Source organism: Halichoeres trimaculatus, unplaced genomic scaffold, assembly GCF_033239565.1.
Source record: "Halichoeres trimaculatus isolate MK-OKI-2021-1 unplaced genomic scaffold, fHalTri1.1 fHalTri1_scaffold_10, whole genome shotgun sequence".
Taxonomy (NCBI): Eukaryota; Metazoa; Chordata; class Actinopteri; order Labriformes; family Labridae; genus Halichoeres; species Halichoeres trimaculatus.
In genome coordinates, this window is record NW_027437187.1 from 13,651,815 (window position 1) to 13,675,212 (window position 23,398).

At 42.8% G+C, this 23,398-nt stretch overlaps 1 protein-coding gene across 2 annotated transcripts; it reads right to left on the bottom strand.

The window, feature by feature from the left end:
• Window positions 1-5,951: 5,951 nt before the first annotated feature.
• On the bottom strand, window positions 5,952-16,682 carry ces3 (carboxylesterase 3). Of its 2 annotated transcripts, none has more exons than XM_074677986.1 (13): window positions 16,524-16,682; window positions 13,620-13,821; window positions 13,380-13,518; window positions 11,066-11,199; window positions 10,831-10,984; window positions 10,520-10,624; window positions 9,752-9,853; window positions 9,202-9,342; window positions 9,014-9,094; window positions 8,498-8,639; window positions 8,122-8,271; window positions 7,825-7,897; window positions 5,952-6,373 (listed from the first exon to the last, which is right to left on the bottom strand). In XM_074677986.1, exons 1-13 carry the CDS (start codon window positions 16,588-16,590, stop codon window positions 6,193-6,195), a joined length of 1,671 nt encoding a protein of 556 aa, XP_074534087.1. In that variant the 5' UTR covers window positions 16,591-16,682; the 3' UTR covers window positions 5,952-6,192. The 2 variants fall into 2 exon arrangements, with proteins under 2 accessions (XP_074534087.1, XP_074534089.1); XM_074677988.1 differs by having other exon boundaries at window positions 13,620-13,818; window positions 16,524-16,665.
• Between the last annotated feature and the right edge of the window lie 6,716 nt (window positions 16,683-23,398).

Genomic DNA, 23,398 nt, shown 5'->3' on the forward strand with positions numbered 1-23,398 from the left:
AGGGGAACCCAATGACGTTGGACGACAATACAGCCAATCAGAGCGACTGTTGAGCCACAGTGGTGCATCAAGCTGGAAGTAATCGTGCAAGTCATCATAGGGAAGTAAACTACAAAACAAAAGCACGACCAGTCATCGCAGATCGTATGGAAAAAAAGGTTCAGGGTACAAAATGTTTCCTTTTAGAGCTTTTTATCTATTAAATTTCCTCTAACTGAATTCAGCGGGTTTGAATATTTAAAATAATTCTGATTTATTTTTGAATTCCTTCATTAAATGATTAAAAGTTCAAATTTTTCATGTCATAGATGTAGAAAATAAACTAGCACATCGTTGAAGCATTTTGAAAAATGAAATACCAAGGTGATATTCTTTATATATTCATGGTGTCTGCTGTCTTTGTTGGAGGATAGTTGTTTTATTTTGAAAGAGCTGTAGTCGGAAGTGTTTTCCTCATTCTAGCAACTCCTAATGTTAACAGTATAAGTACAGTTTTTTAATGGCACATGACGTTTAACTTTACCTGTGTATGGAGAATTCAAACAGGTCACTTTCAGTTCAATTTCTAAACACAATATACAATACAATATTACTGCACCATATACAATGCAAGTCAAAAACATGTTAAGTTTTGCATCTGGTGTGGTGAATCTGCTGCGCTCTGGGAGCGCTCCTCTCCTTCCCCCTCCCCTCCCTGTTCCTCTCTCCCGCGGCTGCAGCCGGCACAGCTGCAGCGGATCTTCAATCAGGCGCCGGCTTCTTAAGACGCTCGTCAGGTGTGGACCGGCGCCAGTGGATTCCGTCTTGCTTCGTGGTAGTTTGGTCTCCTTCGTGATGAGTATACTGACCTCACATTGTTGCGTATCTTTTTCTGTGAGTTTTTGCTGATCCTGTCTTTGTGCTGCTTTGTCCTAGTGCCTCCCTCGAGCTACTGCTACAGCCCTTGCCACCTTCCTCAGCCACAACTCTCTGTGCCCAGCGCTCTCAGGAGAGAGCTGCTACAAACCGGACTCTCATTCTCACTAACTCCCTCTGTGCAATAAAAACTCTTAAACTGCTTCCTTGCCTCCGCCTCGCTTTTGGGTCCAGCGTATACCTTGCTAGTTCTGCCCAGAACTGTAACAGAATCCACTGGCCAAGAAGTATGGATCCAACCTCTCCAGAGGAGTTTAAGGAAGCCCTCACCCACCAAGGCATGCTGCTTGGAAGGCACGACAAGATGCTACAGGGGATTTTGGAGACACTACAGGGCCTGCACCTCCAGATCAACCAGCTCACCCCGCAGGCTTCCTCCAGTGAGGTTAGAGTGCCCTCTGCTGACAGCAGTCCTGTGCAGCCTGTCCCCCAACCCTCTGGCACTGTTAGAGAGCCTTATGTTCCCTCTCCCGAGCCTTTTGCTGGTGATTTAGGAGCTTGTGCTCAGTTTTTGTTAAATTGCTCTCTTGTTTTTGATTTGCAACCCTCCAGCTATCCCAGTGATAAAGCTAAAGTAGCGTATGTGATTAATTTACTTCGCGGCCGGGCCGCTAAATGGGCTACTGCCCTTTGGCACAGTTCTTCACCTGTGCTTTCTTCTTTTTCAAGTTTTTCCTCTGAGTTAAAGAGGGTATTTGATCACCCGGTTAGGGGGAGGGAGGCTACCAGGAGACTCCTAGCGTTAACTCAGGGTTCTCATTCTGTTGCCGACTACTCCATAGAATTCCGTATTCTAGCCAGTGAGTGTGGGTGGGACGAGTCAGCCCTGATGGGGGTTTTTGCTAAGGGTTTATCTGATCAGTTAAAAGATGAGTTGGCTACCAGGGATGAACCAGTCTCCCTGGAGGATTTAATTTCGCTCGCCATCAGGATTGATAATAGACTAAGAGAGAGGGTTAGAGAGCGGGGTGCTAGACCTCGCAGACCAGCCCTTCTAGGTGAGCCTGCAGCCCCAGAGATCCCGTCCTCAGCCTCCCCGGTCAGGCCACCTAATCCCCAGCCCCCAGAGGAACCCATGCAGCTGGGCAGAGCCCGCCTTCATCCACAGGAGCGCAGGAGGCGCATGAACAACAATTTGTGTATTTACTGTGGCGAGGCTGGCCACTACATTGCCTCCTGTCCTTCATCAGTAAAAGGGTAGGCTCACCGCTGAGAGAGGGGATCACGGTGAGCCAGATCTCTACCCCTGCCAGTTCCATTCCTCGCATGTTGGTACCTGCTCAGATCCTGTGGGGACAGGAGTCCTCTTCTCTTCAGGCTCTTATTGACTCTGGTGCGGATGACAGTTTCATCCACGAAGGACTAGTTCAACAGCTCAGGTTGTCACAAGTTCCCCTTCCCGAGCCCAAGAGAGTCACCGCCCTGGATGGCCGTCTCCTCGCCACAGTGACTCACCAATCTGAGCCCTTCACCCTCATCATCTCTGGGAACCATAGAGAGACTTTTCAGCCATTCATTATCCACTCCCCCACTACTCCTCTGATCCTCGGTTACCCCTGGCTGAAACTGCATAACCCCTCTATAGACTGGTCTACATTATCCATAACAGGCTGGAGCGCTTTCTGCCATGCTAACTGCCTTCAATCTGCCGTCCCTACTACCAGAGCTCCTCTGTCTTCTTCTCCACCTCCGGACCTGTCTGCTGTTCCTCCTGAGTACCACGATCTCGCGCCAGTCTTCAGTAAGGACCGTGCCCTGTCTCTGCCACCTCACCGCCGGTATGACTGCGCGATCAACCTTCTCCCTGGTTCACCTCTACCCTCCTGTAGACTGTACAATCTCTCTCGCCCTGAGAGACACGCCATGGAGGCGTATATCAAGGACTCGTTGGCCTCTGGATTTATCCGACCCTCCTCTTCCCCTCTCGGAGCTGGATTCTTCTTTGTCAAGAAGAAGGATTCAACCCTGCGACCCTGCATTGACTTCCGGGGGCTCAACGACATAACCATCAAGGATAAAACCCCACTACCCCTTATCGACCCCTCGTTTGAGCCTCTGTGTGAGGCGCGGGTCTTCTCTAAACTGGATCTACGCAACGCCTACCATCTGATCCGCATCAGAGAGGGAGATGAATGGAAGACAGCGTTTAACACACCTCTGGGACATTACGAATATCAAGTAATGCCATTTGGCCTCACCAACGCCCCCGCTGTCTTCCAGACCCTGATGAACGATGTTCTGCGTGACATGCTGAACCGCTTTGTCTTCGTCTATCTGGATGATATACTGATCTTCTCCCGCGATCTTCAGGAACACAAGCAGCATGTCCGTTCTGTCCTCCAGCGTCTCCTTGAGAACAGGCTCTTCGTCAAACCAGAGAAGTGCGAGTTTCACGTTTCCTCTGTGCACTTCCTGGGCTATATCATCGCCCAAGGTAAACTTCAAGCGGATCCTGCTAAGATCCAAGCGGTTGCCGAGTGGCCCCCTCCCTCCACTCGTAAGGAGTTACAGCGCTTTCTGGGATTCGCTAACTTCTACCGGAGGTTCATCCGCGATTTTAGCCTGGTGGCTAGCCCGCTCACCCGTTTGACCTCTACCTCCTCTCCCTTCCTGTGGACCCCTGAGGCTGAGACAGCCTTCAACCAGCTGAAGGCGCTGTTCACCAGCGCACCCATCCTCCGCCATCCTGACCCTTCTCTCCAGTTCATTGTGGAGGTGGATGCTTCAGACACAGGAGCAGGAGCTGTGCTCTCCCAGCGGGATAAATCCACCCAAAGGATTCATCCCTGTGCCTTCTTTTCACGACGCCTCTCTCCAGCAGAGCGCAATTACGACGTGGGTAACAGAGAGTTGCTGGCTGTGGTATGGGCTCTGCAGGAGTGGAGGCACTGGCTGGAGGGGACTGCCGTCCCCTTCATCATATGGACGGATCACAAGAATCTTTCTTACCTTCGCTCTGCCAAGAGACTCAACCCCAGACAAGCTCGGTGGTCCCTTTTTTTGAGCAGGTTTGAGTTCACCCTTTCCTACCGACCTGGCTCCAAGAACACCAAACCTGACGCACTCTCTCGCCTTCATTCCCCCTCTACGGATTCAGAGGACCCGGATTTTATCCTTCCCTCCTCCTGTTTCGTGGGAGCAGCTCAGTGGGAGATAGAACAGGAGGTTAAAGAAGCTCTCAAGGCCCAACCAGATCCAGGGACAGGACCCAAGGATCGGCAGTTTGTTCCCGAGTCCGCCCGTGCCAAAGTCCTCCAGTGGGGACACTCCTCGAGGCTGGCCTGCCACCCCGGAGTGACCCGCACTCTCGAGTTTTTACAGCAGCGTTTCTGGTGGCCCAACATGAGCAAGGACACACGGGAGTTTGTCCTTGCGTGCTCTGTCTGTGCCAGAGGCAAGGCTTCTCACCACCCGCCTGCTGGTTTGCTGCGCCCCCTCCCTGTGCCTAGTCGGCCCTGGTCCCATATCGCCCTGGATTTCATCACTGGTCTGCCCCCCTCCGAAGGTAACACAGTCATACTCACCGTTATTGACCGATTTTCCAAAATGGTTCATTACATTCCCCTGCCCAAGCTCCCAACTGCTCTAGAGACTGCCAACCTTCTTGTCCTCCACGTCTTCAAGCTTCACGGTATCCCTGCGGACATAGTTTCTGACAGAGGACCCCAGTTCATCTCCCAGGTTTGGAAGGATTTCTGCTCCTCGGTGGGCGCAGCAGCCAGCCTCTCCTCTGGATACCACCCTCAAACCAACGGCCAGACAGAGCGGGCCAACCAGAATCTCGAGTCTGCGCTCCGGTGTGTGGCGGCCCAGCATCCTGCCTCCTGGAGCACCTGCCTGCCGTGGATTGAATACTCCCACAACTCCCTCACCAGCTCGGCCACAGGTATGTCCCCCTTCATGGTCTGTAACGGTTTCCAGCCCCCTGTGTTTCCTGAGCAGGAACAGACTGTGGCCGTGCCGTCGGTGAGGGAGCACCACCGTCGCATCAGGACCATCTGGCGGGAGGCGCGGGCGGCGCTCCTCAGAACGGCTGACCGGAATAAGCGTCTGGCTGATGCCCATCGCTCCCCCGCTCCTGTGTATCAGCCAGGCCAAGAGGTGTGGCTCTCTACCCGGGACCTCCCCCTCCTCTCGGATGCACGTAAGCTCTCGCCACGGTTCATCGGACCCTTCCCAGTGGTAAAGGTCATCAACCCCTCATGTGTAAAGTTGAAATTGCCTGCCTCCCTTCGGATTCACCCCACATTCCATGTGTCACTAATCAAGCCTGTCTCCTCCAGTGACCTTAGTCCTCCAGCCGTCCCCCCCCCTCCCCCCCGGATCATCGATGACCATCCGGCCTTCTCTGTCTCCCGGATTCTGGACGTCCGTCCCCGGGGGAGGGGATTCCAATTCCTGGTGGACTGGGAGGGCTATGGTCCTGAGGAGAGATCCTGGATTTCCCGTAAGTTGATCTTGGACAATTCTCTCATTGATGACTTTTACCGTGCCAACCCTGGGAAGCCTGGTAGGACGCCAGGAGGCGTCCGTTGAGGGGGGGGTACTGTGGTGAATCTGCTGCGCTCTGGGAGCGCTCCTCTCCTTCCCCCTCCCCTCCCTGTTCCTCTCTCCCGCGGCTGCAGCCGGCACAGCTGCAGCGGATCTTCAATCAGGCGCCGGCTTCTTAAGACGCTCGTCAGGTGTGGACCGGCGCCAGTGGATTCCGTCTTGCTTCGTGGTAGTTTGGTCTCCTTCGTGATGAGTATACTGACCTCACATTGTTGCGTATCTTTTTCTGTGAGTTTTTGCTGATCCTGTCTTTGTGCTGCTTTGTCCTAGTGCCTCCCTCGAGCTACTGCTACAGCCCTTGCCACCTTCCTCAGCCACAACTCTCTGTGCCCAGCGCTCTCAGGAGAGAGCTGCTACAAACCGGACTCTCATTCTCACTAACTCCCTCTGTGCAATAAAAACTCTTAAACTGCTTCCTTGCCTCCGCCTCGCTTTTGGGTCCAGCGTATACCTTGCTAGTTCTGCCCAGAACTGTAACATCTGGAGGACAAAGACAATATGGTTGTACTTTGCAATAAAATGATGTCATTTAATTACAACTACTTAACAAAATATATGTTCAAAAAGGAAACAACATTTAATTATCAGAAACAGAAAAACAAAACCCAAAACAGAAAGAAATAGATCTGCGGTAATAACTTTTACCATGTGTTTTGATCATGGATTATGGATTGTTTAACTTCCAGACATTCAGACCAAAACAAATAATATGACAGATGACAGAGATCACTTTCCAGATGTGGCTGCTGCTAAATCTTGTAGCTTCTGAGGAAGGGTGATGGTAGCAAAATTGACTCTGTCCTCCTTCAGTTTCTGTTTCACGGTCTGTGTCAGACCCAGCTCCATGTACTCCTGCTTCTGCCTGTCATACTGAGGCCAGCTAACCAGATCAGGACCATCGGGGGAGCTGAGGATATACAGAGACATTCAAGACATCCAGAGGTTAGAGCAGTGAATGCAGCAAAGAGGCCTCCACATATATCAATGGGTGTTTTCAACTAATAAACATTATTATGTCTTCATAAATGTTTTTTGTCTGAAATAATGACCATGGAACAGTCATTTTGCAAAAACCCTGCTCTCAAATCCACATGCATTTGTTACCTGAGATTAGATGCTAATGGTTCTGTTAATCTGCTCCATTCACCATTGATATGTTTACATTTTTAGCTCTGCATGCTCTCAACTTTAGCTGTGGAAAGATATTTCTAGGCAAGCTTTACAATGAATACACACAGTCTTGATTCCAAGAAATGGTGGTGCTGTGCAAAGTGTTAAAATATTTCATTGGTACATTTAAGTTTAGAGCTTGTTGACAAATAAAAATAAATACCTAAACAAAAGCAAGGAGACTATAGTCAGTTAAACATGTCACAAGGCTTAGTAGATTATGTTACACTTCAGTGTTGCACGCTTTCTCATGTTTTTGGAAACCAGATGTTGGTCCTTAATTTGTCAATAATTGTTAGACTTGTTTATTGATAATGCTGTGTTTTTGTGCAGTGAAATACATTGATGGTGAATCCTATGCATTTGCAAAAAAAAGTTATTTTTGCCAGTTTGAAAAGCTCAATCAAAGGTTTTGTGCTGAATTTGTCGCAGGTTATGAAACTGAATAAATTAGCTGATTGTGTCTCAGCTGTAGAGTTGATGGTTCTTTAGTAAGAAGGTTGAGGATTCGATCACAGGACCTGCTATCTACATGCTGCTGTGTCCTTGGGCAAGACACTTAAACCCCAGTGTAAATGGGATTAGTTAAAAGTTGTACAGATGAATGCTCAGCAGCCTGTGCCATCAGACTATGAATAGGGAGACATACAATGTTAAAGTGCTTTGAGTGGTTGGAGGACTAAATAGTGCTTTAGAGTCTAGTCCATCCATCATTTGTTCCTTATGACCTTCAAAAGCACCAACGACCAGCTGCTTAAGACTGAATGTTTCCATATACAGTACATTTTAAACATGCATGTACTACCTGGTTGGTGTGAGATGAGGCCAGCAACATCACACTGCCAACATCTTTGTTTACTTATCCACAGCAATGACTGCCAACCTCACTTACACATGTACAGTAAAAGATCAGCAGAGTAAGGGGGATAAAACATTTTGTCCACAGGGATCATAACAATCAATACAAACTAAAAGTTCCTTACAGGAGCTTAAGCAGCTTCCTTAGAGCTATAAACAGACTTAATAAAGCTGCTGCAGTGAGTGTGTTAGAAAATCCAGCAGGGCCAGAGATATGTTGGCATTGATTCAAAATTGAACCAGACAGTAGAGTTGAGCTGGGAGTTGCTAAAAAGCTTTGTAAAGTTATAAGAAGCATTGATTGTCGCAGCTTTAATAATGCATACTCACCCATTGCGGACAAAATTGGCCCAGTATGCCATCATGGTCCTACAAAGACTTTCATCCTCCTTTGTAATGGTGCCTAAAGATAGAACAGGAGAAGCTGATCCACACAGTGAAATATCTCAGCCGTTTATCATGAAGGGACGTCAGTGTGTTTGTTCTGCAGATACAATGCCCCTCATTACTTCTTTTTTTCACTCATTCCACGGAGCGTGATCCATGCTTTGCATTTAATTCATTCCAACTAAACCAACATGTCACAAGAAAAGACTGACACATCATAAAATATTACATAAAACCTACCAATGATTTTAATATCTCCATCCCAGAAGCACCCGCCAAACATGAAGCCCACATCGTCTGCGTGATCTGCCTTCACAAAGCCGGGCCTCTTGTCTTTGTGTATTCCAGTAGAGTACACAAACTCATACATGTAGACAGGAACAGCCAAATCTGAGGACACAGAGAAGAAAAAAGACTAGGGGTGTGTGCTCATGCTGGAATGGAAGTCAAAGGTCGAGAGTAACTGAGCTATAGGGTTCCTCATGCCTGAGCGAATGAGATTAGAGAGCGTTATGTCATTTTTACCAGCAAGCATAACATGTTTTAGATTGATCTGAGGAGCTCTATGGGATGTAAATGAGTCAGATCAGTTTTACTTCAGTAACAGGGCTCTGACCTGCATGGTACCCAGCCACTTTGACCACAGGCAGCGTCATTAGCAGGTCTCCAATGATTTCTGTGAACCTGTCTCTGATCTCTTCAGGAGTTTTTGCGTCTTTCAGGTATTCATCTGCGATAAGGTCGTTTGCGGCGGAGGCCTGAATCAGAGAGAGGAGTCGGATAATCAGATTTCTTTGGTTTAGGCCAAGTTTTGTGCAAGAGTCCTACAATTCGATGCAATACAATAAAATATAAAACAAGATCAGGGGACATAGAATTAGAGTAGGAGAGGTTGTGATGTTGATATTGTTGATACTGGAATCATTCAGTGTATTAAACAGAAATAGTTGCTGTGAGATTAAACAGAGACATGCAGAGCTGTAAGAGGATTGTTGACTCAAACTGACTTTTGGAGTCAGGAAGGGGCAAAGAGGTGGAGCATATATAATGTGTGGAAGTCTGGAGTTAATTTAAAAAATAATTCAGTCCATCATTATGATCAACAGACTTCAATAGCTGAGACAGAGCTCACCCCTGCAGGATTGAACATGTTCACCACAGCCAACACAGCCTCTCTGTTCATCCCCATCTCCCAGCCAGGAGGAACAAAACTCTGTGAAACACATGACACAGAACTCCACAGTTAGTTTTACATGAATCACTGAGTCTGGATGCAGGTATTTATAAAAAATAAAAAAATAAAAACAACTACTGTGTAACCTGAGGCAGGATCCATCCAAACTCATGGTTGGTGATTCCCATCATAACAGGAATCCTCATCACTTCTTTCCTTTTAAGAAGCTCCTCTGCCAGGTCAGTCAGGAACACACCATCCACCACGGCTCCCAGATAAATCTTCATCTGTGCACAAGACTCTCTGTTAGTTAGAATGGCCACCAGGGCATTACTGCTCAACAGCAGAGTAATCTAACCTTTCAGTGGGGTAAAGAGTCTGAAAATGCTGCCATCTCGTGGCAAAGGTTGGGCATAGCGATTAAAAAACTGATCTCCCCAATGAACTCAGACAAATGTATGGTAACCCAAAGATTTCAAACTATACTTGTAGCACACAACCATTTGTTTTATCAACTAACCCCCCCCCCCCCCCCCACACACACACACACACACACAAAAGCATTTTAATATAAAGGGATTAATCCAATACTTTCAGTGTAATAACTCTGTAAGTACACAAGGATATGAAGGAGATATCAAACATTCAGTCAACCAGAGCTCAGGGGATGGTGTTGCTCTCCTCAGGTGTTCTTACCTTCTTAGTTGCTTCAACTAGCTCCTCTTTACTTTTCCCCCTCATGCACTGAACCAGTTCCTGTGTACTGCTGTGGTCGCACGCTGTCAGGCTGGCAACTACCTAGATACAAGGAAGACATAAAATCCCAACACTGCCCTAAGAACCATATAGATGAAGAGCAGCCGCACTGTGATAGTGATAGCAATGACATGGTATTTTGCCTTTTTCATTTTCAAAGTTAAACATTTATTTTAAAATGTTGGATATCAAAAATAATCATATGCAAAGTTCTAAACTGTAAGGTAAGTAGTGATCCCTGAATGAGCCTGCAAGCTGTTAAGACCAGCTTGTTCAAAAGGTGCCATGAATATTATTGCAAGATCAACAAAATATTTTGCTCAAATCATGACATCACCTTTTGGTTACCCTCCCAAATGGGCAAATTTGTCATTTCAGATAAAGAGCAACACAAATGTTATACATGGCAACAGTGAAGGAGGCTTCTCGAATGCTGAGCTATAGAGTGTTGGGGAGTCTAGAAAATGCATTAGCTCAAATGAAGTGTTTCACGCACACAAACACACATTGTTAAAGAATAGGATGTTTAGTCACATTAGGGTAAATGGAAAGTTTCTCCTACATGTTAAATGTTATTTGTGTGATAAATAAAAATAAAATGAATAAAAGTTTCTATAGTTTCTCTTCAATTCCCCATGTGACCTGGAAAATATTCAGCAGTTTAGTTTTTCAAACAGTACTAACACTGAGTATGCATTTGAGTATTACCTTTGCAGTAGCCAAAGGATGGTTGGTTGTGTAGGTTCCCAGTGTTGCTACTCCACTTTGAAAGATTGCTCTCTGAAACAGTCCTTTCGCTTGTGGAGACAGAGTCTAATCACAAGGAAGAAAATGTATGTAGTCACCGTAAAATGGATACGATAGATTAAAATTGAAACTCAAGATGCGCTTGATCGTCAGTTAAGGAGATCATTATTTCTCCAGTAGTGTGGACCTGGACATGCTGTGTTCTCATATTAACACATGTTGGATTGGTCATTGTGGTCTTTTGCTTTTTTTCGGTCAGTGATGTTATTTACCAGGATGGATGCACTGATGCCTCCTGCAGATTCTCCAGCCACTGTGACACTTTGTGGATCCCCATTAAAGTCCTCAATGTTTTCCTGAACCCATTTCAGAGCTGCCAATTGATCCAAGAAACCCCAGTTTCCCTGAGCGTGTTCGTCTCCAGTGCTTTCAAACAAGAAAAGGGAATTTACTTTAGAAGTTACTTTATTTATAAAACAGAGAGCACTGAGAGTCACTATTTCGTACCTGAGGTATCCTAGAATGCCGAGGCGATACTGAATAATGACCATCACAATGTTTTCATAAGCAGCTAATGGAGAGCCATCATACTGAGACGCTGCACCCATCGCCAGACCTCCTCCATGGATCCACACTAAAACCTAACACACAACAGAGATGGGGACATGGTGAATAGCTGATTTCTGTGAACACACTGAACATTCATTAAAATGAACCAGACATTGAAACACTTCATTTTTGAAAACTGAGTATCCTAAATCCTATATGTAATGCTGCAATTCTCTTTTATGATCAGCATGAAATCTGATTTTAAGACCATGATGCACTGCAAGTGGTAAAGCGTAAAGCGTCTTTTAGGAGTAAGTGATGAAAAGTTTTACTCCAAGTTGAAAAACTTGACTTTAGTCTGTCTCTTTTCATATTGCATAGAACAACAGATGGGAAAACAGATTTTTTTCTCAGCATGAATTTCAGTCAAAGGCAAGCTTTGTGTCTGTTGCACCGAAGCCTTTACATGTCAACGATCATGACCGAATTATACAGTGGCACAAAAAGTGTTGGCAGCCCTCAAGGCGTCCTGCCCCAAAGTTCTTTCTTCTTCAAACGGGCACAAAAAAAGCTTTTGTCATGAGTGAAACCAGAAATCAGTGTTGACATGCGGTTTTTGTCCAGAACCATGATGTTTTCCTGAGCTTTTCAATGGTTTACAGAGCTAAACCAAACAATAGCAGTACTGTTATGTTTGGAAGAAAATACTGTTTGATTTGCTGAACAGATTGGGGTTTGGTGCAAACATTACACTTAAAATTTGGTTTGTCAGTTGAAACATTTGAATTTGACTTTCAGTCTTGTAGGGGACTTCCTGTTTCATGCTTACCAACACATCCATCACCATAACCACTCTGTTTACCACATCACCTGACTCAGCTCAGCTCACTTCGCTCAACAGCGTTTATAGAGACAGAGTATTTACAGTACAAACTGCACTATTCTAGCACAAACTATTGTGAGGAAGTTAAACTCAGCAACTGGTTTGTCCTGAAAAGGTAGTTTTATTGTGGAGATTTCCCTTAAATATCTCTGAGCCACTGACTGGGACAGTCATATACCAAGATTTAATGATATGCCTTGTACCAGGAAAACAATAAGCCAAATTTCCTTAATACAGTTCACTATATGAATGTTGCATACACACTAGAATAAATATCTATTAACATATGTCCCTATGGTATGTTATAAAATCCTCACTGTGCCACTGAAACATAAAAATAATATACTGACATCAGAGATGGGATGTGTGTGGAATTCAAACGTCCTATCAAAAGAGGGTATCTTAACTTCATATTCTGATAATATCAAAGATGTGCTGTTCTAGATCAGATATGCTCCTTTTTACAATGCTAAGGTTGAACAATATCCTGTACAGATTTCATCAGATGTGAGCCACACTTTGAAATATACCAGCAAAAAACATCCTTGTGTTATGTTTTTTTTTTTTTGTGCTGTCATGCGTAGTTGATTTTACCTATTTTGCTTACCATGTCTTCCTTTGTTTTATTCTTGTAAAGTACAATATGATGCAAGTTTACAAAGTGTTCTGCAATTATTATAGCAATGAATTAAATTTGTTGTATCACCCTGAAGTTACATTTGTGAAAATCATTAAAACCACAGTTTAAAAGGGCACAGATGGTTTAGTGGTCTACATCGCACCCCATGAGCCTGGGTTTGAATCCAGCCTGTGGCCTGTTCCTCACATGTCACTCCCTACTCTTGCCCCCTTTCTTATTCCAGCCACTGTCCCCTCCTATCTCATGAATGAAAAGTATGAAAAACAAACAAACAAACAAAAAAATAACAGTCCACTTGCCTGAAACTTTCTACAGACTGACATAAACAAGTTACTTGTTGTGAATACCAACCTGGCTGTAATGTCAGTAAAACTCAATGAGGACATGTGCTTGCCTTTTATATTTTTGAAAAGCATCTATTCGACCAAAATATAGAGGTTTGAATTGCCAAAGAGAGCTAATGCTAACAAGCTAACCATGTTATCTTACAAACTGTGATGCCACAAAGATACTTTGGTTGTGAGGTTAAACCTTGGCTAAAGTTCTGTTTGACCAAAGTTAATAAACAACCAACACATTTAACAAAAAGCACAAAAGCCATCATAAAGATGGAAGCTAGACAAAAATAACATCAGCACCTCAAACTAGAAATCTGTAGATGTTTAATGCAGGACTCGTTTCTGAATGATACCCACAGTGTGAGGTTATTTTGTCCTTGTCTTTTCATACGCAGTGTGACCTTAACCCACCGGCAGTTTGTCTCCTGGTGTCACATCAGCTGGAGTGTACACGTTCAGATAAAGGCAGTCCTCTGAAAGCTCAGGTGGGATGTATTGCATTGACATGGTCTTAGAAACGTTCACCACGATTTCTGGATCCTGAATACACCTGAGATAGAAAGAAACAAAGATAAATGTGTCTTCATAAGGAAAAATAAATCAGTAAACCAATTCTTGTGGTGTTCTGTTTTGTTACCATCCAAGTCTTACATGGGGGGCTGCTGTGTGCCATCTCTCTCCCCTACCCAGGGCTCTGCTTCCCGGGGAGCAGCGAAGCGGAGGAGTCCCACTGGGGGCTGTGCAAAGGGGATGCCCAGGTACTGTTTCACCCTCCTTTCTATGCCTTTTACTGTCATGTATCCCCCTCGGATTTGGCCATTTTTCAAAGAGACCACAAGGTCGTCGCTCCCTGCTAAAGATAAAAATTTGTTTCATAAGATCATTTCTGTCATTTGGTGACAAATAATGTATAGCCGAGATTACCTCCAGCTATTTCTCTTTCCTGTGTTTGTCACAGTTATCTTTAAGAGATTTGAAATGGAACAAGGCCAGACCATTTCTCTATGAATACTATGTCTATTGTGTTTAAAATGAAACTCAATATTCAGGGTATGAGAATGATTTGAAAATTCAATTTTCAAGCCTCTTGTTTTGTTGGTGTAAAGTTATTGAAATAAGGAAACGAGGTACCTTGCTGCAAGATGGATGTCAGATAAGTAATGAGTGATCTAGTCCCATCAGACCAGTCAGAGACTTCAGACTGCTTGATATACCCGGTGCTTAGACCGACCCTTTTCATGTTCTACGGTTTAATTCAGCAATATCACCTGGAAAAATTTTCCCATTTTGCAGAAGACACACAATTAGACCTATCAACAGAGCTGGTCAGTTTGCTGGATTAAAAGAATACTTCAAAGACATAATGAGATGCTGCAAAGACAAAAATGATGTGCTGACTCTAAGCACACTGAAGAGACATGTAGTGTTATGGTATAGCTGCCCTGTATGACATAATCCAGGCATGCAGCACATCTGTATTGATTTTCAAACTTTCATTTGATCAGATTATGTCTCCAACTTCCAAACAAAAAAAATAAAGCAGAGTATAAAGAAACAAACAAAGAAACTGGTCACATCCTGTTGAGCAAATCTGTGTAGGCATATATGTACTCATTACTGAGTTAAAATATTATAGTTCTATGCAGTTCTACTCTTATAACCTCCTGAAGACTCTTCACCTGGTTTCCAGACTGCAGCACAGTTTTACAAGATTTGGGGAATATATATTTTTTCTTTACTAGCTATTCTGCAAAAGCTTCGTATTCTAGAGAATATTCTAAATTCAATATCCTCCCTCAGTTAATGGTTTAATAACAATTAAATCTGAAGAGCCTCTCAGTAAACTCTAACCCCTCCAGATTATTGTGCATCTGTACAGGAGGCCTGCTCCCAAAGCATTAAAGCTTCCAACTTGGAATGGGCAGCAGAGCATAAAGTGGTCACCCTTTCCTCTGAAGTGAAATTCAGAATGAAAAGGCAGAAACCTTCTCTACTAAGGAAAAACAGTTTCATATCAGTCACACATACCAACCAACCAACCAACCAACCAACCAACCAACCAACCAACCAACCAACCAACCCACCAACCAACCAACCAAAAAAACAACTAACCCACCAACCCACCAACCAACCAACCAACCAAAAAAAAACAACTAACCCACCAACCAACCAACAAATCAACCAATCCACCAGCCAACCAAAAAAACAACCAATTAAAACAACCAACCGACCAACCAACCAACCAAAAAACAACAAACTAAAACAACCAAGCAACTAAGCAAGCAAGCAACCAAAACCACCAAGCAACCACCAAGCAACCACCAAGCAACCAACCAACCGACCAAACAAACAAACAACATGACAAGATTCGGCTCATCAATCAATCAATTAATCAATCAATCAATCAATCAATCAATCAATCAATCAATCAATCAATCAATCAATCAATCAATCAATCAATCAATCAATCAATTAAGCTCTTTACTCAGCTTCTATAAACACTTCTGAATGTTCAGCTGCCATATAGCTCCACATGTATCTACTATCTATCTGATAGGATAGTGATACACAGATATAAAACCCCAGACTTGAAAACAAATGTCCACAAACAAGTAGTGAGATTTCTAAAGCATATAATCTGATCCAAATTTCACAGTGCATATATTCCTGGAATACACTACATTTTTAAACAACGGTGTCCTCAGTGTGATTGAATCTTTGTTACAACTGCTGGAACACTGCACTACATGTTGTTTATTACATGATAATTTTGCGACTGAAGACAAAATTCTGTGCAAAAAAGTTAAGTACTCTGCATTACATTCATAAAGTTAAAATGTTAAAAAAAAAACTTGAAAATTTAAAAACAACAAAAACATCAAAATGCATTATCAGAAGACACAGTAAGCATGTAGAAAAAACAACATGTCTTCTGCTCATCTGCTCAATCTGTCACCAAGTACTGCCATAGTTTAAAAGTTGCTGGCCCAAGACATATATCTGTGATCTACAATCAACACCTCATCGTGTTTTATACTTTGGTTAGTTTTATTATGTTTGGATTTCCCAACTGTTATGCTGCTCATGACCAGAAATACAATTTATGTCAGCAAAGATTTAATAGGAAACTATGTTTATGGATTAGCCCGAAGCTTCATACCAACAACAGAACAACCTTAGAGAGTTTTCCTTTAAGTGGGTCTTCGCGAAAATAAAAAGTGCAATCAATCCAGAGATTGTGTTGCTTTGCCACATAATTTTTTTTCATTAGAAATATTCCACTCAGACTTTTTCCCCAAAATTTCAAAACTTCTTCAAAAACTGCAGATATAAAGTTATAAGACAGCTGCTTTTATTAGCTCTTGAGAGGTCAAGACAAACAGGCTCCCCTTTAGCTAAATGTCCTGCAAAATTGACTTTCCCTTGATTGCTCTGGATGTCCCCTGACTACAGAGTTTATGGAAAGTCACACGAAGGACCTGTGCATCTATCATGTCAAAAGGCTTGTGCATCTAAATGTCCTTTCCTGACATGAGGTAAAGTGTGTTTTCTTACCTGGTGTAGCCTGTGCTATCACTGTCAGCACAGGAAGCAGATAAACAAAGAACAGTGCTGTTCTCATCCTGACCGGGCTCAGAGAAAAGGCAGAAAGAATTACAGTGTTCTTTGAGAGAAATAGCCCTCTGTCCCTTTGCAGGCCCTCTAGGACCACCCTTGTCCCTCTCCCACACACACACACACACACACACACACACACACACACACACACACACACACACACACACACACACACACACACACACACACACACACACACACACACACACACACATTACAAACAAGCTCTTATGTCACAAGCACAGCTCAGCAGGAATAATAGAATCTCTATTGATTTAACCTCCAGTGCACCATGAGCAGAACCCTGACCGCTGAGTCAAAAATGACAAAGTCTTGCTCTTTGACCTCATCAGCTCAATGCTGCAAAGAGAACAGTAAGTTTTCTGTTGTATTCTTTAAAACAATTAACCTGCCTCTATCACATTTTGCAATTCATGAATCATAAAGCTCTGATTTTTGAGATGGGAAGGTCGCAGTCAGTATAACTAGAAATACACACCGGGTCCATGTCAGATTTTATTAGGGCTGAGAACTTGAGGGCCACCCTCTAAACATTAAAGAGGTATCAACTGATGCAGGTCATACCCTCTTTTGCCTGTCAGAGTGACATCAAACTGGGGTGGTGTCAGCTGTGTGTTACCATGCAAGGTGGATTCAGATGTTGTATTTTCCAGGAATTCAAGCACACAAACTGTACTGTTGCATCATTGAGAGCATCGACCCACAATGTGTGGAGCATGTCTGCCTAAAAAGAATTTAAAAAGCAAGGACAGCAGCTTGTATTTTCTGTCACTATACAAATCCTCTCTACCCAAATCTCTGTGACTTGGCCTTTGGAACAGGCAAACAACAGTAAATTAAACAGAATCTGCCAACGCAATTCACAGAACTTTTTTTTTTACATTTAGATACCAGCCTGGACTGAAACCTGTAAAAATCTGAAACTTAAGTAAGCTTGTTACACTGAAAAGCCAAGTTAAGTCTCTAAAGCACATTTGAAAATAACCAATGTTGAAGATGTTGATGACAACAAAAGTTGCACATTGTCATGTCATCATGTCATGTCATCTTCCACTGCTTATCCGGGCCTGGGTCACGGGGGCAGCAGTGCCATCAGCAAAGACCAATGGCCCCCGTCCCTGGCCACTTCCACCAGCTCCTCTGAAAGGATACCAAGGTGTTCCCAGGCCTGTCAAGAGATATGATCTTTCCACGGTATCCTTGGTCTACACTGGGGTCCCGCCCAGCTCGACATGCCCAAAACACCTCCCCAGGGAAGCGTCCGGGAGGCATCCTCACCACATGCCCGAGCCATTTCATCTGGCTCCCCTCGAGGAGCAGCGGCTCTACTCCAAGGTTCCCTCTGGATGTCTGAGCTCTGAACCCTATGTCTAAGGCTGAGAAAGCTAATTTCAGTGGCTTGTAACAGCGATCTTGTTCTTTTGGTAACTACCCACGGCTCATGGCCGTAGGTGAGGGTTGGAATGTAGATTGACCGGTAAATTTAGAGCCTTGCCTTCTGGCTCAACTCTTTTTTCACCACAACAGACTGGTATAGCATCCGCAACACTGCTGACGCCGCCCTGATCTCTCTGGCTCTGTTTTCCCCTCACTCGTGAACAAAACGTGAAAAAAAGACTCTCGCCTGACCTGGAGTGGGCAGTCTACCCTTTTCCTGCTGCGAACACTGACTTCAGACTTAGAAGTGCTGATCTTCATCCCGGCTGCTTTTCACCCGCTGCAAAACGCCCCACGTCATCTGCATAAAGCAGAGATGGGATCCTGAGATCCCCGAACCTGACTCCCTCCACAACTTGACCGTGCTTAGAAATCCTGTCCATAAAAGTAATGAACAGAATTGGTGACAAAGGGCAGCCCTGGCGGAGTCCATTTGCGCATTGTATTTTTGATCAATTAGATTAAAAAGTGTGTCAGAAAAACAACATTCTGACCTCAAAGGGAAGACCAAAGACAGGTCTTTAATGTAGGTCTGAAACATAAAACAGTGGGAGCAGATCTTACCTAAAGTGGCAAGAACAAAACTGCCCCCATCTGGATCTCACCCATGAAAAGAATATCAGGCAATCTAGTTCACAGCTACAACTAATACTGAGTGTGTACCCCTCATCGGAGTCTTTACACCCACTGCACGTGTTTTTTTGTGGCTCTGCCCTCATTGACCACACAGGGGGAGCTTTTAAAGAATCTTTGAGGGGCAGGGTATGTAGCCTACGCCACGTGGCCCACAATGAAAAGGGTTGCCTTGGGGTCAGTGCTTGGTCTCTGTTTCTCCCCAAGATCCAGTGCCTTAACTTAATTGCTATTGTTCACTTCCATGTTTGCTTTTTTCCTTGCTTATGCAGATGATACATCTCTCTTCATCTCATTTTCTCAAAATAAAACAACACTGTCTTGGCCCTTGCAAGCATGTCAAAATGGATGAAGGTACATCAGTCAGCACCGCTCAAAATGAAACCTTTTGTCACCCTACCAGTCCCTAAACTGAACTACAGATCAATATCTAGCTTGGATCAACATCACTAAACTTGTGCCCCTTAAGTATGCTGATTTTATTACTGCTGGACTAAACACCCTGATTCTAATTCATCACCACCTGCAAGTTCATACCAAATTCACAGCTAAATTTCACCCATAAAAGTGACACATCTGAAAATGCATCATATTTGAAACACATGGCTGTGCAAATGTGGTTTAAGTCTTAAAGACAACAATGTTACGAAAAAGACTGGAAAGTGTGTGTTGTAGCTAAATATGGGTAATCTTCACAGGACTAAGTAGTTGGTGCAGTGAACAGATCCCTGTTTGCCGACACAGTCTTTCACGCCACAGTTCAGGTTTACCTTTCTCTGTTTGTCTTTCTATAACCAGTACAGTTACAAAGTGTTCCTTTAGGTCGAACAAACACAGAGAGCTCTCTGAACTTTAGGCCACATTGTTGGAAACATCCAGCCTACAACTCAGTGGTCTCAACCTACGTGCCCTGTCTGAAGAGTTTGAAGTATGTAGTAATAAAAGATGAATGAAGAATGGTGGGGGGAATGTAGTGACTGACAAGATCACTTAGTAACACTGGAGGTCCCCATTTTGTTTATTGTCTCATTGTACTTTAAAATGAAACCTAAGGAAAAATAAACAACTGCAATTAAAATTGAATTATGGAATAAATTTAAAAACAAAAACAAGATCTACTTTCAGTGTAGCCACATTTGTTGGATATAATCACTGATCACACTTCAGGCGTTCTTTCTACAATGGAAATTAAATATTCTTCAGAAAACTCTTCCCAAATGCTGAGGGGAGTCCCCCTCCCTTCATTTTACTTTATTTATTTTTAAATCATCATTATTTTATTTTACCTTTGTGTTATATGTGTTTGCTTTGTTTTGTCTTGTTTAGTTTTGTTTGTTGAATTGAATGTACTTACGTATATGTATGTTCTGTATCTACTTGTATTGTCTATTGGTAACTACACTATACTAATGGACGACTACCTTGGGAGGCTGGGTGGTTGAGGGTGGGAAGGTTAAATAGGTGTTCATTATTCTACTGTCTACTGTCTGAAAATAAATAAATAAATAAATAATATGAATTTAATAAAATTAATAAAAAGGTTTGTGAAAAAGTTCTTCCCAACTCTACGGCAGAAGTTCCCATAATGTGTGACATTTGTTCATTACTTTGCTTTCATATTTCTGTCCATTTCATCTCATATCCAATCAATAGGGTTTAAGTCAGGAGACTGTGCGAGCCGCTCCATAATTTCAAGCTTACTATCTTGTTCTTTTTCCCTGAAGTAGTCCTGGAACTGCTTGAATTTATGTTTTGGGTAATTTTCTTGCCATAGATTAAACCTCTGACAAACTAGGCTCTTTCATGGCACTGCAGAATACTGTAGTAGCCATTTTGGTTCAGGGTGCCTCTCACCCTGTTCAGGTCACAGGCCCTGGATCCAACAAAACAGCTCCAGACCTTCATGTTTCCTCCTTCATATTTACATTTGATGTCACACGCTGAGGAACCAACCTTTTAGCCACTGGGTGGCGTACAGAAAGGATTTCACATTTTGTTTTATCAGTCCATTACACCCTCTCCCAGCCTTCAGTAGTCCACTGGCAATGTTTCATGTCCCAGTCATTCCTCTTTTTCTTGCTGCACAGTTGTAACTGAGACTTGCTTGAAGCTCTTGTCCTATGAGGTACAGTTTCATTTAGCAGACGCTTCTGTCTAAAGCGACATACAACACAAACTAGAATTTAGACAGGAGGGGAAACCTTAGTTAGTGCATCGACGTGCAAGAACTTTTTTTTTTCACCCATCACACAAGCTGTTGACTCTCAGAAACTTGTCCTCTGATTCTGTTGCAGAATTGGATCAATCAGAAATATTCCTGTCAAAGTTTCTCCCAGTAGCTGAGTCTTTTTTCGTGACAAAGGAAACTGCACTCAACTAACACTTTGAATTTCTTTGCAGAAAAGACTTACACCTCAAGTGTTAGTTTATCTCTCTTTCATTATAAATTACATTTTCCTGGTGATGCAGAGTTTGAACTAATCACTTAAATTGATATTTACATTGAAAATTGTATCAGTAGTTCTACAGCCTTGGTAATTTTACTTACAATTAAATATTTACAGCTTAATTTTATCTTTCAGAATTGTAAACCAGGTGAAAAATTGCTGCCATCTTTGGTGTGTGGCTCACTTTGCCTGTAAGATCTGTTTCTCTCCAAATTCCAGCATTATTTTCATGTGAAGTTGGTGCTTCCAAAGAACATTTCCCAAGTCTCTGCACTTGTGTTTGTGTGACAGGTAAACAACAAAAATAGGACATAAAGAGAAAATGCACCCTCAAATATAAGTACAGAGGATGTTTAAGTTCAGGGTAATTGCTTAAGTGGTACAGCTGGCTCACGTGCACACCCTTTTGGCGAATACCTGCCAAATACCAAAACAGATCTGTGTCAACATAAAATATGAACAAGATTACTTTATTCATAAAAGAATATCCTGACATGACAGTATATTTGTTTATAAAATCTGCTTGATGTAGTTGATGTGTGCACTTCCACACAAACACCAGCATAGATGTATATTTTCAAAATGTTTTACTTTGGGGCTGCTGGCATTTTGACGACAGTCCTTCAGTTTTTATCCAATTGGTCACTGAATTGCTACCTTGTCATGGTACTGATGCATGTCATTTCCTCTTTCTAGTGTCTGTCTCAACAATTGCCTCATAATTATCTATTTGAATGTGGAGCAAAATGCAGTTATTCAAAGAATACAGAACTCTATCCTTATTTTCCTTATTTGTTATTTTGGCTGAGAGGAAAAGTAGTATATGCAATTATTTCTGCATTATTTTTGTACAAGATGTGACTACAAAAACAAAACAAAAGAACAATTATATGATATAAAACAAACATGCGAATAAAAATATTCTCACTACTTTCTTTTATCAATAGATGACAGCTAAAAGCCTATTATTATTATTATTATTATTATTATTATTATTATTATTATAATTATAATAATAATAATAATTATTATTATTATTATTATTATTATTATTATTATTATTGAGTGGTCTTACTGCATTAAATAAAATGAGACACTTGGGAACAATGGGATTTGGAATCTTCTTTTTTATTGTCCATATAAAGAAAGTTATCACAAACAACACAGGTAACTACCAAACTGCAATACCAGGTCTAAAAAATGTGTTTAAGAGTCAAATCTTTGAAGACATATAAACAGATCTCATAAATCCTAAATAATGCAAACAGGGTTCTTTCAAAAGTCTGATAAGTATAGAGCCAAAAAGTGAATATGTCAAGAAGGCTTTTAAAAATGTGCTTTACATATATGTCTCTCACACTGACCCAGGGTGAATTAACACTTCTGTTCTCCTCACACATGCTGCTGAAAATTAATTGGACTGGCACTGTGTCTTTTTTAGTCCCTGTCACCTTCTTCACAGCAGCCTACTGAGACATTATGGAAAAAGGCCGCTAGGTGGCAGCAGTCAGTTTAGCTTTCCATAAACAGACTCCAGCTCCACCTCACGTTCAGGGAGGCAGCCGGTGTGTGACCCTGAGGATGCCGGTTCGAACCCGGTATACAGAGGACAGGAGATAGAAAACTTTCACAACTCCCCGTTAAGTGGTTAAATGCAGCTCAAAGCTGCATGTGAGCAGTGTGCACTCCCCCACGCGCACACATGTGTTTGTTGTTGTTTTTGCTGTTGTTGAAGTTGTTTGCATGGTTTTATTTGAAATTTTACCACCATTGCTGGTATGATGATTCAAATGGTGGATACATTAGATAACTGCATTATGGAACCTTGTTTGATTTATCAAGGCACTTTATTTTCTGCTGTTAAAATTTATAACTGCAAAGTCAAAAAAAAGGAAAAAAGAAGTCATCTTTTCCTGCAGGCTTTTTGTGTCTTCTCAAACCCTGCACATTTATCACAGTCTGATACTACTACTTTGATAGTTTGTGTGCACAGCAACATCTGAGTCATCCATGCAGGAAACCAGAGCAGTCTGTCGTCAACTAAAGGAAATCCTGGCTAATCTTTTGCCTGTGTCACATTGAAACAAGAATCCGAGAACAGTACAGAGAAAACAATCAACAATACAATGTATGAAACACTTGATAAAATAAGAATTTCGTTCATCACACACAGGTCTGTGTCTGAGCTCACTCAGATAAAAAGAAAATCAGTGGTGAGCTTGAGTACTTCATGAGAGTCATAGTTTGCTTTTCTATAAAGCATTTTGCCGGAGG